We start from the raw sequence: 14,254 nt of genomic DNA, 5'->3' as shown, positions 1-14,254 counted from the left end.
GAAGAAGACCTCTTTGGTAAATCTGGCCCCATGCCTGCCTGATGGGGCGATGGCAAACCCCAAAATGGTACCATCTTGCGTTGCACAGAGATCGGTACAGCGTAAGCTCCTGAAATTCGCCCCCTCCCTCAATGTGGAGGAAGACATGCAACAGCTTTGTGCCCCCGCAGTTATGAATTCCACACACTGGTTTTAGACAAAACAAAACAAGTTTATTAACTACAAAAGATGGATTTTAGGTGATTATAAGGGATAGCAAACAGTTCAAAGCAGATTACCTAGCAAATAAACAAAATGCAATCTAAGCTTAATATACTAACGAAATTGATTATAAGTAGCAAATTCTCACCCTAAATGCTGTTTTATGCAGATTGCAGAGATTCTTGAGGGCAAGCTACACTTGCTTGCAGCTTAAAACTCCAGTTATTCCTTTCACAGGCTAGAAAACTCTTTAGCCTTGGTTCAGCCCTTCTCCCCCAGTTCAGTCTTTTGTTTCTTAGGTGTTTCCAGCAGTCTTCTTTCTTGGGTGGGAAGTCAGTGAAGAATGAACCACAATGATGTCACTCCCCTGCCTTAAATAGCTTTGGCATATGGTGGGAACCCTTTGTCTCCCCGTTTGATTCCCACGCCCGGTCAGTGGAAAACCACTACTATTATGATGGAGTCCAATACCAGGTGACTTGGTCACATGTCTCTGTAGAGCCATAGCAGCCACAACTCGGAGGCTGTGGGTAACATCCTCAGGAAGGCCTCCTAGTGGGAGATTAGCATCTTCAAAGACCTATTGGGTTCCCTAATGGCCCTTCCCAGCCAGCCATCTAGACTGATTGCATTCTGTCTAGTGGGCGTTCCCCAGGTGTAAACGTAAATACGTTTGTAATAGATGCATAGACAATATTCCTAACTTTAGATACAAAAATGAGACGTGCCTACAAATAGGATAATCACATTCAGTAAATCATAAACTTTTCAATGATATGACACATGACCTATCTTATACAAAATACATCATAATTATGCCATACTCATATCGTAATAATATTATTATGAAGAATATGGGGCGTAATGCCACAGGGGCACTGGAGCAGGGCCTCGGGGGAAGGAGCAGGACCTCGGGGGAAGAGGAGGCACAGGGACGGGACCACAGTTTGGCCGCTGGTGGCCCCCCCCCACACTTTTAGGGAGCTTCTGTTGCCCCTGATTCAGGGCTGTGAGGCATTTACGGTAGCAGGAACAGCTAATATTGTCGATGGTACTAACTGAGACACTGGGTAGGTCTATACTTACCTCTGGGTCCGGCGGTAAGCAATCGATCTTCTGGGATCGATTTATCGCGTCTTGTCTAGACACGATAAATCAATCCCGGATCGATCCCGGAAGTGCTCGCCGTCGACGCCGGTACTCCTGCTCCACGAGAGGAGTATGCGGAGTCGACGGGGGAGCCTGCCTGCCGCGTCTGGACCTGCTATAAGTTCGAACTAAGGTACTTCGACTTCAGCTACATTATTCACGTAGCGGAAGTTGCGTATCTTAGTTCGAAGTGTGGGGTTAGTGTGGACCAGGCCACTGATGCCGCAAACATTAACGCGTGTGTTTAATTTGCACAGGCAAATACCCTCATTGACTCCACTTCGGTTACTCACGTGTGAGAAGTGAAGCACACGTGGAAGCAGTTGCAGGACAGGATCCTTATTCAGTAGTTTGCCAGTTCCATGATGAGTCCTATGGTGCTCTCTCCCGTACATGTAGACTCTCTGTACACTGGGATTTTTATGCATGGCCAATGCCTTGCCATTTTTTGAAAATGGGATGAAACTGGTTAGGTAGCAAAGAAAAACAGACCCAGAACAGTAGGGCTCTGGAGCAGTAATGAAGGATTCAGAACCCAAATCAGTATCAGAGAGGTATTGGAAAACCTGTCTCGTTTTTTTACATTTTTACTTGTATTACTCCATGGCGATACCATTAGTCATAGCGTCGATCTGCCTTTCACTATGTGCCTGTGCAGCACCTAGCACAGCAGGGACTGGTCTACTCTGGGATCTCAGCACTCCTGCCAACCTACTACTAAAATGCAAAGGAACTGACTGAAGCATATATCCTTACAATACCTCAGGGCAGAGTCATATCACCAGATATTTTTAACCAGATTTTACATAAATAATGTATTATGGCCACTAAAAAACATACAAATGGAATTACATCTATCTACTGTAGTAATAGTAGTGATTTTAAAAGTGTGTCCTACATTGTTCTGTGGGTGGAGGAGAAAGCTAGCGTATTCAAAATGAGATTTAGGGCTTGTCTACATTACCCGCTGGATCGACGGGCAGCAATCGATCCAGCGGGGGTTGATTTAGCGAGTCTAGTCTAGATGCGATAAATCGACCGCCGAGCACTCTCCCGTCAACTCCGGTACTCCATCAGGCGAGAGGTGCAGGCGGAGTCGACAGGAGAGCGTCAGCCGTTGACTTACCGCAGTGAAAACACTGCGGTAAGTAGATCTAAGTACGTTGACTTCAGCTACGTAATTCACAGAGCTGAAGTTGAGTAACTTAGATCGATTCCCGCCCCCCCCCCCCCCCCAGTGTAGACCAGGCCATAGACTTCAAGAATAATAAAGCCATTTCTACTAGCTGTTTGCTATACCCCAAACTGTGGGTAGTGTAAAATGGCATAACAAGACTCATGTCTGTGTATTATTAAACAGGTCTACACCATAGTATATCTACAGCAAAAGATGCATCCACCAAAACAAAACAAAAAACCCTTCAACATCATTATAACTCAAAGTTAAACTTTTTATTCAAGTTAAACATTGTAGGCCAAAACAATTCAGCTAACATCAGGGATATTCCATAGCTTCAAGAGAAGGCAAAATATCACAGTCAATTGTTCTCTGAGGTCATCTTGAAATTCACAGCAAGATTGAAACTGACCTCTTCGATATTTTTCAGATGTGGAGTGGCTGGTTTCAATGACTCACCAAAGATATTTTTTGTCTTGATATTACATTCTAAATTTAGCAAGAGACTTGGCTTCTTCCTCCATAAAATCTTCTCTAATTGGCATAAAGTCCCTCCTGCTTCGAGTCTCAAGTTGACAGAGATGAAAAAGTTTGTCTTCAAATTCTTTTTCTTTGCAGCCAGAAGGAATCTCACTTTATCTCTTTTATCGCATAAGGAGATTTGTGAAGTCTCAGATGAATCCCCTGACCACTCCTAGCAGGGATTCTCCTGTGTAAGAGGGATCATCTTGCATGCTTCAATCAAGTAGTTTAACGTCAAAATAAGAAAGATATGGATATTTTCCTCCCTCACCGATCCCTAATATTTGCATATAATGTGATTTTTTTTTATCTGGTTTCCAAGGTCTCTCCTTTCCTTTCTAAGACAGTGTTACTCCCAAGTAACCACTGTATTGGTATTTTGAAGCATTCTCCTTCATGGCTTTGTGCATCTGTTGACCTTCCTCACTGGAGTAACAGCATTGCTCTGTGCACTCTTCTATCCAGATTGCTAGTCACTGAGACATTCCTATGCTTAAGATTCTGCTCTTTGCTTGCACTGGTGTACATCAAGGGTGGTTTTGCTGAGGCCAATGGAGTTACACCCTTTAGAAGTGAGTGGAAATAGGCCCATTGACTCTGCATTTCCTGGTAGAGACAACGTCAAGGTTTGAAAGGCATCAGATTTGCTCTGACTTTTCTTCCAATGATTGATCTCAGGCTGGGGAATATTATTATTATTTGTAATTTGAATTATCGTAGTGCCTAGGTGCCCCAGTCAGTTACCTGCTCTTTGCAAAGAAGGCCCCATCAGTCCACCAAATCCTCTGTAGGCCATTGCCTGAGAACATCCTCCAGTGACTTGCTCTTGAACGTTGGCTTCTTCAGTCATTCACCTTTCTCCTCGCTGTAGCTCCTGGACAATTACAATCGTGTAGCATTCACAGCCCTCCAGTTGTTTCCCGTGATGGTAGTTTGGTCACGCCGGTGAAAGTCCTTAGAAGCAGCCTTGAAGCACAGTCTCCATGTTGGAAACTAGGCTCGCCCGCACACACACCATCAGAGAGCCTTGTGCTGCTACTGCTCTGCAAACGTCAGTAAGGCCTCAGAACAGTGCAGTTCCCAATGGAGATGACTCTAATCACCACCAGGTTTGGCTCTGATCGGCTAGGATGTATGGCTACAGCACCTGAAATCAGGGTGGTCTCAGGTGGTGACCCCGCCCAGAGCCAGCAACTTTCCTGGACCTGGGTCACTGTGGTTTGCATGGCCTTGGCTCCCATCCTCTGCCACCTCTAGCAAACTCTCCCCTTTCCCCCAGACCCCATGTCCATCCCCAGCCTTGACCTTGGATGTCGTCTGAGGAGGCAGCGGAGTGGTCTTTCCCGTCTCCACTCATATGTGATACAGGATGGCCCCTTCCCCAGCTTCCGGGGTGGGAGCACGTCATGAAGGCTGAACCTCCTCCACTCTCAAATGCTGGAGTTCGCAGTGCCCCAGAAGCCTTCCCTAGCAACCGCGCAGCAGGGTTTATGGGATGTCCAATAGAGCATATGGTTGCCATGGAATCCCAGTAGACAGCCGAAGCTCTAAATGAGTTGTGGAGACAGAACTGCCAGGTGGCTCATCCCACCAGGCCAGGATCACAGCACTTTCCGTGGGGGAAGTTTGCTGCCGGTGCTGTACTTGTCCAGTTGAATAGATGTAACTATGCCTGATGTAACTATCAGATTGTACAGTGTAACGACAACCAGGTGTGGAGAGATGGTGTAGGGTAGTGGTTAGAGCAGGAGACTGGCTGGGTGTCAGGATTCCTGGGGTCTGCTCGCAGCTGTGTGTGACCTGGGGCATTTCACCTCTGTACCTCTAAAAGTGGGAATTAATGGGCCCATCCAATCCAGTATCCTGGCCAGTACCTGAAGCTAAAGCTGGCAGAAAAATAATCCAGACAGGCAGAAAGAATTCCTTCCTGGCCCCTGGGGTGGTGATTTGACACTGTAGCATGGGGTTAGATGAACTTAGCTGAGGTTGTTTATCTACAGATGTTATCGCTGCTCATGAAATTCTCCAGCCTCTCTTTAAATCCAGCTCCACTCTTTGACTCTCTGACCTTTGGAAGCTGCAAATCCCAGTCTGGCTCCGTGCTGTCCGGAGAAATCTCTCTCTGCATTGACCTGCCCCAGACCTCACCGAGCAGCCTTCTTGTTCTTGGACAAGGGGGGGCAGGAAAAGAACAGATTCTTTCCGTAACTGATCTGCACTCAAATTCCTGCAAACTCTCCAACTTTCAAGGCTATACTCTGCTGACTTCTTTCTTCCCACCCTGCCATACATCTCAACCTCCCGCTCCTTGTTCTGCCAGCCCCTTTAGCTCACTTGTCCCTGTTCTCCCACAAACCAACATCTTCCATGCTGCCCCGCAAGCGTGGGACCGGGACCCAACTCACACAGCCACTACCCTGTCCTCCATCAGAACCTTTCTCAAAGTCATCCCAACTGTGGCACTATCCTCCGGCTAATGGCCGGGCCGGTGGCGTATTACCAATCCGCTCAGCGCTCTTGTCTTCTTCTCTTATGAAAGACTCTGATGCCTCTACTCTGCGCACTTTGCTGTGAACCTATGTGACCTTGCGGACAGGTCTCTGTCAGGCTCCCATCTCTCCCACCCCTCTTGTGTTCTGCATCCCCTGTTGGGTTTTGACCCTGTTTAGATTGTGAAGGCCATGGGCAGGGACTGTCTTTCATGTTGTGTGTGTCACAGCCGGAGGGAGAGGAAGGATGGTTGAGCAGTTAGGATGCTAGCTTGGGCCTCAGGAGATGTGGGCACAGATCTCTGCTCTGCCACAGACTCCCTGGGTGACCCTGGGCAAGTCACTAAGTCTTTCTGTGCCTCAGTTTTCCATCTGTACAATGGGAATAATAATCCTGCCCTGCCTCACAGGGCTGTGGTGAGGAGTCATACATTCAACAGTGGGAAGGTGCTCAGATATGAGGGTGTCTAAGTACCTTGTACCCAGTACAGTGAGGCTGTAATTCTGAATGGGTCCTTTCAGTGCTACTGTGCCACAAACACGGGCCTTGCTAGTCTCCGCAAACTCCAGCCCCATGCGTTACTCCCAGGGAGGGCACGATAATCTGAAATGGCGTTAGCTGATGTAACTATCAGATTGTACAGCTAGAGCTGCCCTTTGGGAAAATGGCACCGATCACGCCCCCATAGTGCCTCACAAGGCACTGTAACAGACCTGCCTCTCACTGCCGTGGCCTGTCCTGGGAGACCCACCCCACCCCAGGGCTCAGCCCACACTTCAGAAATACTGGCTTACCCAGATGGAGTGTTTGCACTTGTCTCTAGTGGCAGTAGGTTCTGGATGAGGAATTGCCAGCTTGAATCAGCCCTAAGGTCCATCTAATCCAGTATCCCATCTCCACAGTGGCCAAATGCTTCCAAGGAAGGGGCAGGAAACACCACTCTTTGTAAAGGACTCCTCTGCATCCTGCTGCGTGCTGTTCCTCAGATACCCATGACTGGCATCATCCAACGCCCACTGACAGTCACGGGCATCTTCAGTGCTCGCTGGCTCAGGCCCCCACCTTGCCCTAGTCTCTCTCACCGCACTGCTGGCAGGGGCAGAGCTCATGAAAGCATTTGTAAAGCAGTCGGACGTGCTCCCTTTAAAGGCACCACAGAGTGTAAAATGTTGCGATAAATAATCTTAAGGAGGTCACTTTTTGACCAGTTTACAGTATTTGCAGACTGCTTTCATTTGTCCTTTTGGAGAGAGTGGCGTGGCTTGGGGTGCAGCGTGGGCCAGGATGCCTGGGTTCCACTCCCACCCTGCCAGCCACTGATTTGCTATGTGACTTGTTCCCTCTCCCTGTGCCTGGGTGCCCCCCTCTGCAATCTGGGGATGGGGGGCTGTTGTGCTTCTCCGTCTCGCGGGAGAGTTGTGAGGCTTACTTCATGCTTTGAGATCCTGGAACAGGGCAAAGCTTTAGACTTGTGGGGTTCTGGGGGAGCAAAGTGTTTCCCGAGTGATCTGTGGTGCTACGCGCATGATTTTGCAGCAGCCTGGTGTGTGTGCATAGCCATGACTTGTTACACCAGTAGGCAGAGCTGGCAATGCCAGGAAAGGTACTGTCATCGTGGGGGGAGGGTAGCTGGCTCTGCCAGGTCCAGGATAGCCAGAGGGGTCAAGAATCTGGCACGGCCAGGTCAGGGATAATCAGCGGGGACTAGCTGGGGAGAGCTGGAATTCACATGTCAGGGATAGCCAGCTGGGGAGGTGAGCATGGGGGCTGGCACTGCAAAGTCTGGGATACCCAGCAGTCCATCCCCCACAGGGCTGGCTTCAGGCACCAGCAAAACATGCAGGTGCTTGGGGCGGCACATTTCGAGGGGCGGCATTCTGGCGCCGGCCATCATAGGCGCCGACTCCGGGGCATGGGGAAAAAGTGCCCCCGCTGCCCCAGCTCGCCTCCACTCCGCCTCCGCCCGCTCCCCTGAGCGCGCCGCCGCCGCTCCGCTTCTCCCCCTCCCTCCCAGGCTTCCTGCCGGGAAACAGCTGCTTTGCGTAGCAAGGCTGGGAAGGAGGGAGGGAGGAGAAGCCAAGCGGCGGGCGCTCGGGGGAGGCAGCAGTGGTGGAGCGGAGGTGAGCTGGAGTGGGGAGCGGTTCCTCTGCCCCCCGTTACTTCCTGCGCCCCCCACCCTAGCTCACCTGCACTCCACCTGCTCCCCTGAACGTGCCGCTACTCCGCTTCTCTCCCCTCCCTCTCCTGAGAGGGAGGGGGAGAAGCAGAGCGGCGGCACGCCCGGGGGAGCAGGTGGAGTGGAGGTGAGCTAGGGCGGGAGGTCGTTGGGGGGGGCCGCAGGAAGCAATGGGGGGGGAATGCGGCACACCCGGGGGAGGAGGCGGGGCTGGGGATTTGGGGAAGGAGTTTGGAAGAGGTGGAGTTGGGGCGGGGCTGGGGCCAGAGGGGCACGAAAAAAAAGGGGGGGCAGCCAAAAATGTTTTTGCTTGGGGCGGCAAAAATCCTAGAGCTGGCCCTGATCCCCCACCTGCTGCTGATTGGTGCTTTCTCGCCCGTCTCCTCTTTGCCACTAGCCCTGCCTCCCTAGCCGGAGCCGCTCCTTCCCCCTCCGGAGGTGACATGCTGCTTCCACATGGGAGTGAGGGGGACAGTCTGAGTGGGGACGAGGGCTCTCAGCACAGCTGGGGAGGTGATATTTGCTTCAATCCAGAGTCTTAACCTGGCCCGTACCTGGCATGTGACCAGAAACTCCCCCTCCTTCCTGGAACAGCGTGTGCTCCGTGAGCTAGTTTTCTAACGGCCTCGTCAGGACTAAATCATTAACCCCAGGGTGAATCCCAGCTCTTCTTGCTCCCGGGCTCTGGGCTAGCTGGGGGTGGGGGGCAGCCCTGCTGTCCTCTGCAAGCTCGAGGCCCCTCAGGTGCTGGTATTGCCATGGCCGTTGCTAAACTTTGTTGGGGTCTCTGGGTCATGCAGGTTCCGAGAACGAGGTGACGCAGGTGAACCGCTGTCTGGACGCCGCCAAGGCCTGCAACGTGGACGAGATGTGCCAGAGGCTGAGGACGGAGTACGTCTCCTTCTGCATCCGGCGCCTGGCCCGGGCCGACGCCTGCAACCGCTCCAAGTGCCACAAGGCCCTGCGCAAGTTCTTTGACCGCGTGCCCCCCGAGTACACGCACGAGCTTCTCTTCTGCCCCTGTGACGACACGGCCTGCGCCGAGCGCCGCCGACAGACCATTGTCCCCGCCTGCTCCTACGAGTCCAAGGAGAAGCCCAACTGCCTGACCCCCCTGGATTCCTGCCGGGAGAACTACGTCTGCAGGTAACACTCACGCAGCACAGTGGGGCCCAGTCAGCCCCATCCCCTGGAGGCCTGGTCCAACCCACTGAAGCCTGAGGGGAGTCCTTCCAGTGACTCCATTGTGGGCCTTGAAGCAGGCCCTAAAGTGAGACCCTCTGCTCCAGGGGCTAAAGCAAAGGGTTGGCTAGGAGGAGCCCAGGGTCAAATGTAGGGTGAGCTGCTCATGGTGCATTCTTGAGGCAAATCCCTTGGATTGTCCCCCTTTTTGCTTCAGGTAGTGTAGCTGGAAACCTGGGAGATAAAACAAATGTCAGGCTGTATTAATTGCACCTGCTGTCCCAAGGATCCCAAATCAATTTACAAGCGCTCCCTGCTAAGCCTCTCAGCAGGCATTAGAGCTTTGTTACCACTAAGGGGTAAACTGAGGAACAAAGAAATCAAGCCTTTGCCCAAGGTTATGCAGTGACTCAAGGAGCAGTGCCCAGCCCTGCTGACTGCTACGCGCATGTCTACCCACTAGGCATCACTGCCTCTCTGTGTAGGGCAACAGGAAGTAAGAGCCTCACTGGGAACCAGATGCAGGAGGGATAATGGGGGAGGGGTGCACACAGTAACCATCACTCGCAAATGGGGTGGGAGCCCTCAGGAAATGTGGCAGACTGCAAGGCCGTTCAGCGGCTTGCATATATCTCCAGCCCCGCCTTTAACCCTAGCAGCCTCAGCAAGGGAGATGGCACGTGGTCACAGAAAATGGCTCTTGAGCGAGACGTCCTTGGCAGGATCGAACTGTGTCTCAAGGCGTCGGTTTATGGACCTGCTAAGAGAAGTCAGAGCCGGAACTCACATGTTGTCCTTGCTGGCAGGGCCGGCTTTAAGCCGATGCCCCGGAATGGGGCCCCGCGCCTAAGAGGGCCCCGTAACGTCCGGGGCTGCCGGCAGAGTGGGGAAAAAAAAAAAAGCCGCGTCCTGCTTCTCCCCCCTCCCTCCAGCGCTTGCGCCGCCATACAGCTGATCAGTGCAAGCCTGGGAGGGAGGGGTGAGGAGGAGGAATGCGGCGTGCTTGGGGAAGACGCGGGGCCAGGGTGGGGATTTGGGGAGGGATCTAATGGGGCAGCGAGGGGGTGGAGTCAGGGCAGGGCCGGGGTGGAGTTGGGGTGGGGGCAGAGAGACAATTCGTGTCCCGGCGTGGGGCCCTGCACCTGCTAAAGCCAGCCCTGCTTGCTGGTGCTGATATGAAGAATGGGAAATAACTGGCCGAGGCTGGGCAGGGTGCGTTTGTGTGTGAGAGAGAGAGAGAGAGAGAAGGAGAGAGAAACTACTGAGTTTTCCTGGGCCAAAAATAATTTGTGGGGGCGTGGTTTTGGTCCCTTTGTCATTTCTCTGCAGAAACCTCTATTAAAAGCCACAATACTTCAGAAAAGTTTAGCTGGAGAGGCTGCGATACACGGCGTGTGCCAGCTTCCCACAGCTGCCTTCTTTAAAGGAGCTTTATCCCTGCTCCAAGATGCCTTCCCCAGCTCTTTGGTGGAGTTGCTGCTTTGTATGTGTCTACACTGCAGTCCTGGGGTGCGATCGAACCTTGAGTAGACATCCCTGAGCTAGCTTGAATCTAGCTAGCTAGTGAAGCTGCAGTAGGGTGACCACACAGCAAGTGTGAAAAATCGGGACGGGGGTGGGGGGTAATAGGAGCCTATATAAGAAAAAGACCCAAAAATCGGGACTGTCCCTATAAAATCGGGACATCTGGTCACCCTAAGCTGCAGCAGCATGGGTTTCAATGAGGATTAGCTGCCCATGTAATTACCCGGGGTTCTGCACAGGCTTGAACAGAGAATCATCGAATATCAGGTTTGGAAGGGACATCAGGAGGTCATCTAGTCCAACCCCCTGCTCAAAGCAGGACCAATCCCCAACTAAATCATCCCAACCAGGGCTTCGTCAAGCCGGGCCTTAAAAACCTCTAAGGAAGGCGATTCCACCGGTGTTGAAGTCCATGCTGGTGTTGTTCTACTGTGCTGGGACCTGGGCTAGCTGGGTTAAGCTAGCTCAGATATGTCTTCATGAGCTGCACCCCAAGCTTTTTCAGAGCGGGGACCAACTTCCATCCCCTAATTCAGCGTTGCCAACTCCTGCCATTTTATTGCTAGTGTTGGTGTTTTATTGCTACTTGGTGATGTTTTTTGGACAGCCCCATCTGCTGGAATCCAGAGCTTGCATGAGAATCTCAGCATTCGTTAATAAAAGTAGGTCTCTAGCCTTCATGACTGCAAAGAAAAGCTTGAAAATACGGCCCAAGTGTACTCCGAAGGCCCAGAAATTAGAAGGCAAATCAAATGAACACAAAACGTTATTATCTGCGCTGGAAGGGGATTTTAGTGGGGGTAGTTGTGTACTTAATGGGGAACACATTTAGTAACAAGACATCTGCCTACCATCCATGTAATCATGTGGCCTAATTTCTGTAACCCTCTGTCCCCCACGCCCCCGTTCATCTTGCCTCCCGGTTTGCATCTCGCCCTTGTGGCAAAGTTTCTGCCATTAGCGAATGAATGAACTCTCCGGGGCAGGAACTGTACCATCCCATATGGCTGAAAACACCCGGTCCATTTCTGGGCACTGCTGCACGATACATAATTAATGATGGCAATCAGATGGATACGTTCCAATTTAACCAAAGCGCCGTCAGTGGTAAAATTCTCCCTTGAGAGAACGCCAGCCACTTCCTGAGAGGCAGTGCCACCTAGTAATTGGAGGAGGACACTGGGCATTGGCCCTCCTGGGTTCTAGTCCCAGTTCTGCCAGTGACACCTTGGACAAATCATTTAAAATGGGGATGATAGTGTCTCTTTCTTGGCTGTATGAGGAGGGTGAAATGATATTTTCAAAAATGCTTTTAGATGACGGTCACTACATGCACGTGCACAGGTGTGTCAACACGTGTGTGTGTGTTAGTTAAGTATTACTTTCATTATAGCCACTTTCACCCTTAAGGTTCTCAAAGAACTTTACAGATTTGAGAGAGAGAGACACTTCACCCACCCTGCTGCAGCTCTTTCTGGGGTAGAGCACATTAACCACCCTGCAGCAGTAATGCCAAGCCCTTGGCTTTTAAAGAGGAGGAATGACAAATAATTTCTCCACTTGAAACTTCAGGGGGAGCAGAACATAATTCCCCACGTTGGAATTTGGCTTGGGCGAGCCCCCTTATTTTTGCCAGATGCACCATAGGAATTTTAATGACTGTGAGTGGCTAGACCCTCTGGCTTAAGTTTTATCTGAAAGATGGAAAGCCATGGGAACCAGCAGCCATTAGTCCAGGTACTATAGGATTTCATACAGCTAGCCAGTGGATCTGAAATTGAGCAGTATTGCCCCCTGGGGAAACACAGATAAGCTACGCTGGTGGGGAAAGGGAGGGGCAGAGGGGAACGTGTTGATTTCCTGGAGGATGGGAACCATCACACATCCTTAAAGTAGCACAGCTGTTAATTAGCTCGTTCCTTGGTCTCCAAACGAATAATAAATGTATCCGCTGGAGCCAATGTCCAAAGCAGCAAGGAAATGCGAGATCCGGTCAAAGTCTGCAGAAGGCACAGAAACCAAAACGAAAGCCATGAACAAAGCACAGCTCTTTAAAGACACATTTAGAGTAAAATAATACCGGGTTAACCCCATTTTATACCCAGCTGTAACCCCTTGAATTCAAAGTGATCTGGGTACTCGGCAACCCTTGTGCACCCACATGCTAGCTTAGAGACTGACATTTATCTGGGCATAAGCTTTCGTGGGCTAGAACCCACTTCATCGGATGCATGGAGTGGAAAATACAGTAGACAGGTATAAATATTCAGCACATGAAAAGATGGGAGTTGCCTTACCAAGTCGGGGGTCAGTGCTAACGAGGCCAATTCAATTAGGGTGGATGTGGCCTATTCCCGACAGTTGACAAGAAGGGGTGAGCCTCATTAGCACTGACCCCCCCACTTGGTAAGGCAACTCCCATCTTTCCATGTGCTGTAGATTTATACCTCTCTACTGTATTTTCCACTCCATGCATCTGATGAAGTAGGTTATAGCCCACAAAAAAAATTATATAATATCAGGGTTGGAAGGGACCTCAGGAGGTCATCTAGTCCAACTCCCTGCCCAAAGCAGGACCAATCCCCAAATAGCCCCCTCAAGGATTGAACTCATAACCCTGGATTTAGCAGGCCAATGCTCAAACCACTGAGCTATCCCATCGCCACACCTATGCTCAAATAAATTCGTTAGTTAGTTTCGAAGATGCCACAAGGACTCCTTGTTGGTTTTGCTGACAGACTAACACAGCTACCACTCTGAAACCAGTCACATGCTAGCTGTTTCTCAATATGAACCCAGTAAAAAATACAAACAAAGAAAAACCAGATGAGCATAATAAGGCAGGAAGAAACTGTATGATGCAGAACTCTCTGTTTATATATAGTTTTCTTTCCTGCCTTCAAACCCCCTTAGCCGTTGGAGTGCCTGGATCTCCTTCCACCACGCAGTCTAGTAGTCTATTGTTATTTGTGCTGCAGTCTTGTCTGGCAGCCCCAGGCAGGGCTTGGGGCCCCAGTGGGCTAGGTGCTGTATGTACAGATAACAAAGACAGACTTCTTTGTCCCAAAGAGCAGCCAATGTAAATGAGAGGGTACGATTTAAGTCATATTTTGCCTCTTGTAGAGGCCAGTTCTGGGCTGTGACACTGCAACGTTTAGATTGCACTTGATAAAATATTAGAAAACAGTCTCAGACTGTGGCCCATGAAGTATTAGCAAGACAGGACAGCTTTGTGATATTCAGCCAAGGAGGCAAGAGAGCTGCATTCATTTCACAGCTCTGCCACAGACTTCTTGTGTGACCTTGGGCAAGCCAATGGGAGTTAGGCACCTAAATACCTTTGAGGATCTGGGCTTTAGTGTCCCTGGGCCTCAATTCCCCACCTGTATAATGGGGCTAATAGCACTTCCATGCCTCACAGGGATGGTGTGAGAATAAACACATTACAGATTGTCAGGGACTCAGATACCCTGGTGATGGGAAGCCATATAAGTCTCTTTGATAGTTTTGCTACCATTGCAGATGGTATGTGACTGAAACTGGAAGGATAGGTGGTCGGGGGAGGGCGGGGAGAGGAAATTGTTCCATGAGTCAATCTCTCTAATGAGACACAGTTTCCACAATGAAGAAGTTTGAGAGCCCTGCACTAGACTTCAGAGGACAATCCACCACCAGCCAGATAGGAGGGGGAAAGTTAGACTGGATGATCTAATAGGCCTGTGACAATCTGGGAATCTGTCTGGACACTCTATGACGTCTGTGGGAGATCATGAACTCTCTGTAGCTTTATGAGGCTGCAAACTCCATTGTGAAGGTGCAGCCCTTTGTCTTTT

General features: G+C 50.6%; 1 protein-coding gene across 1 annotated transcript in view; it reads left to right on the top strand.

Moving 5' to 3' along the window:
- The window catches only part of GFRA4 (GDNF family receptor alpha 4), a gene marked incomplete at its 5' end in the record, with an annotated part of 147,423 nt that overhangs the window by 115,263 nt on the left and 17,906 nt on the right, over positions 1-14,254 (top strand). Inside the window, 1 exon segment of the mRNA XM_034772806.1 lies at positions 8,516-8,861. Coding sequence (XP_034628697.1) covers positions 8,516-8,861 — 346 coding nt within the window.

This window comes from Trachemys scripta, chromosome 5, assembly GCF_013100865.1.
Source record: "Trachemys scripta elegans isolate TJP31775 chromosome 5, CAS_Tse_1.0, whole genome shotgun sequence".
In the NCBI taxonomy this organism is placed as follows: Eukaryota; Metazoa; Chordata; order Testudines; family Emydidae; genus Trachemys; species Trachemys scripta.
Note: the sequence above shows the minus strand (reverse complement) of the source record. Positions and strands in the feature narration are given on the sequence as shown.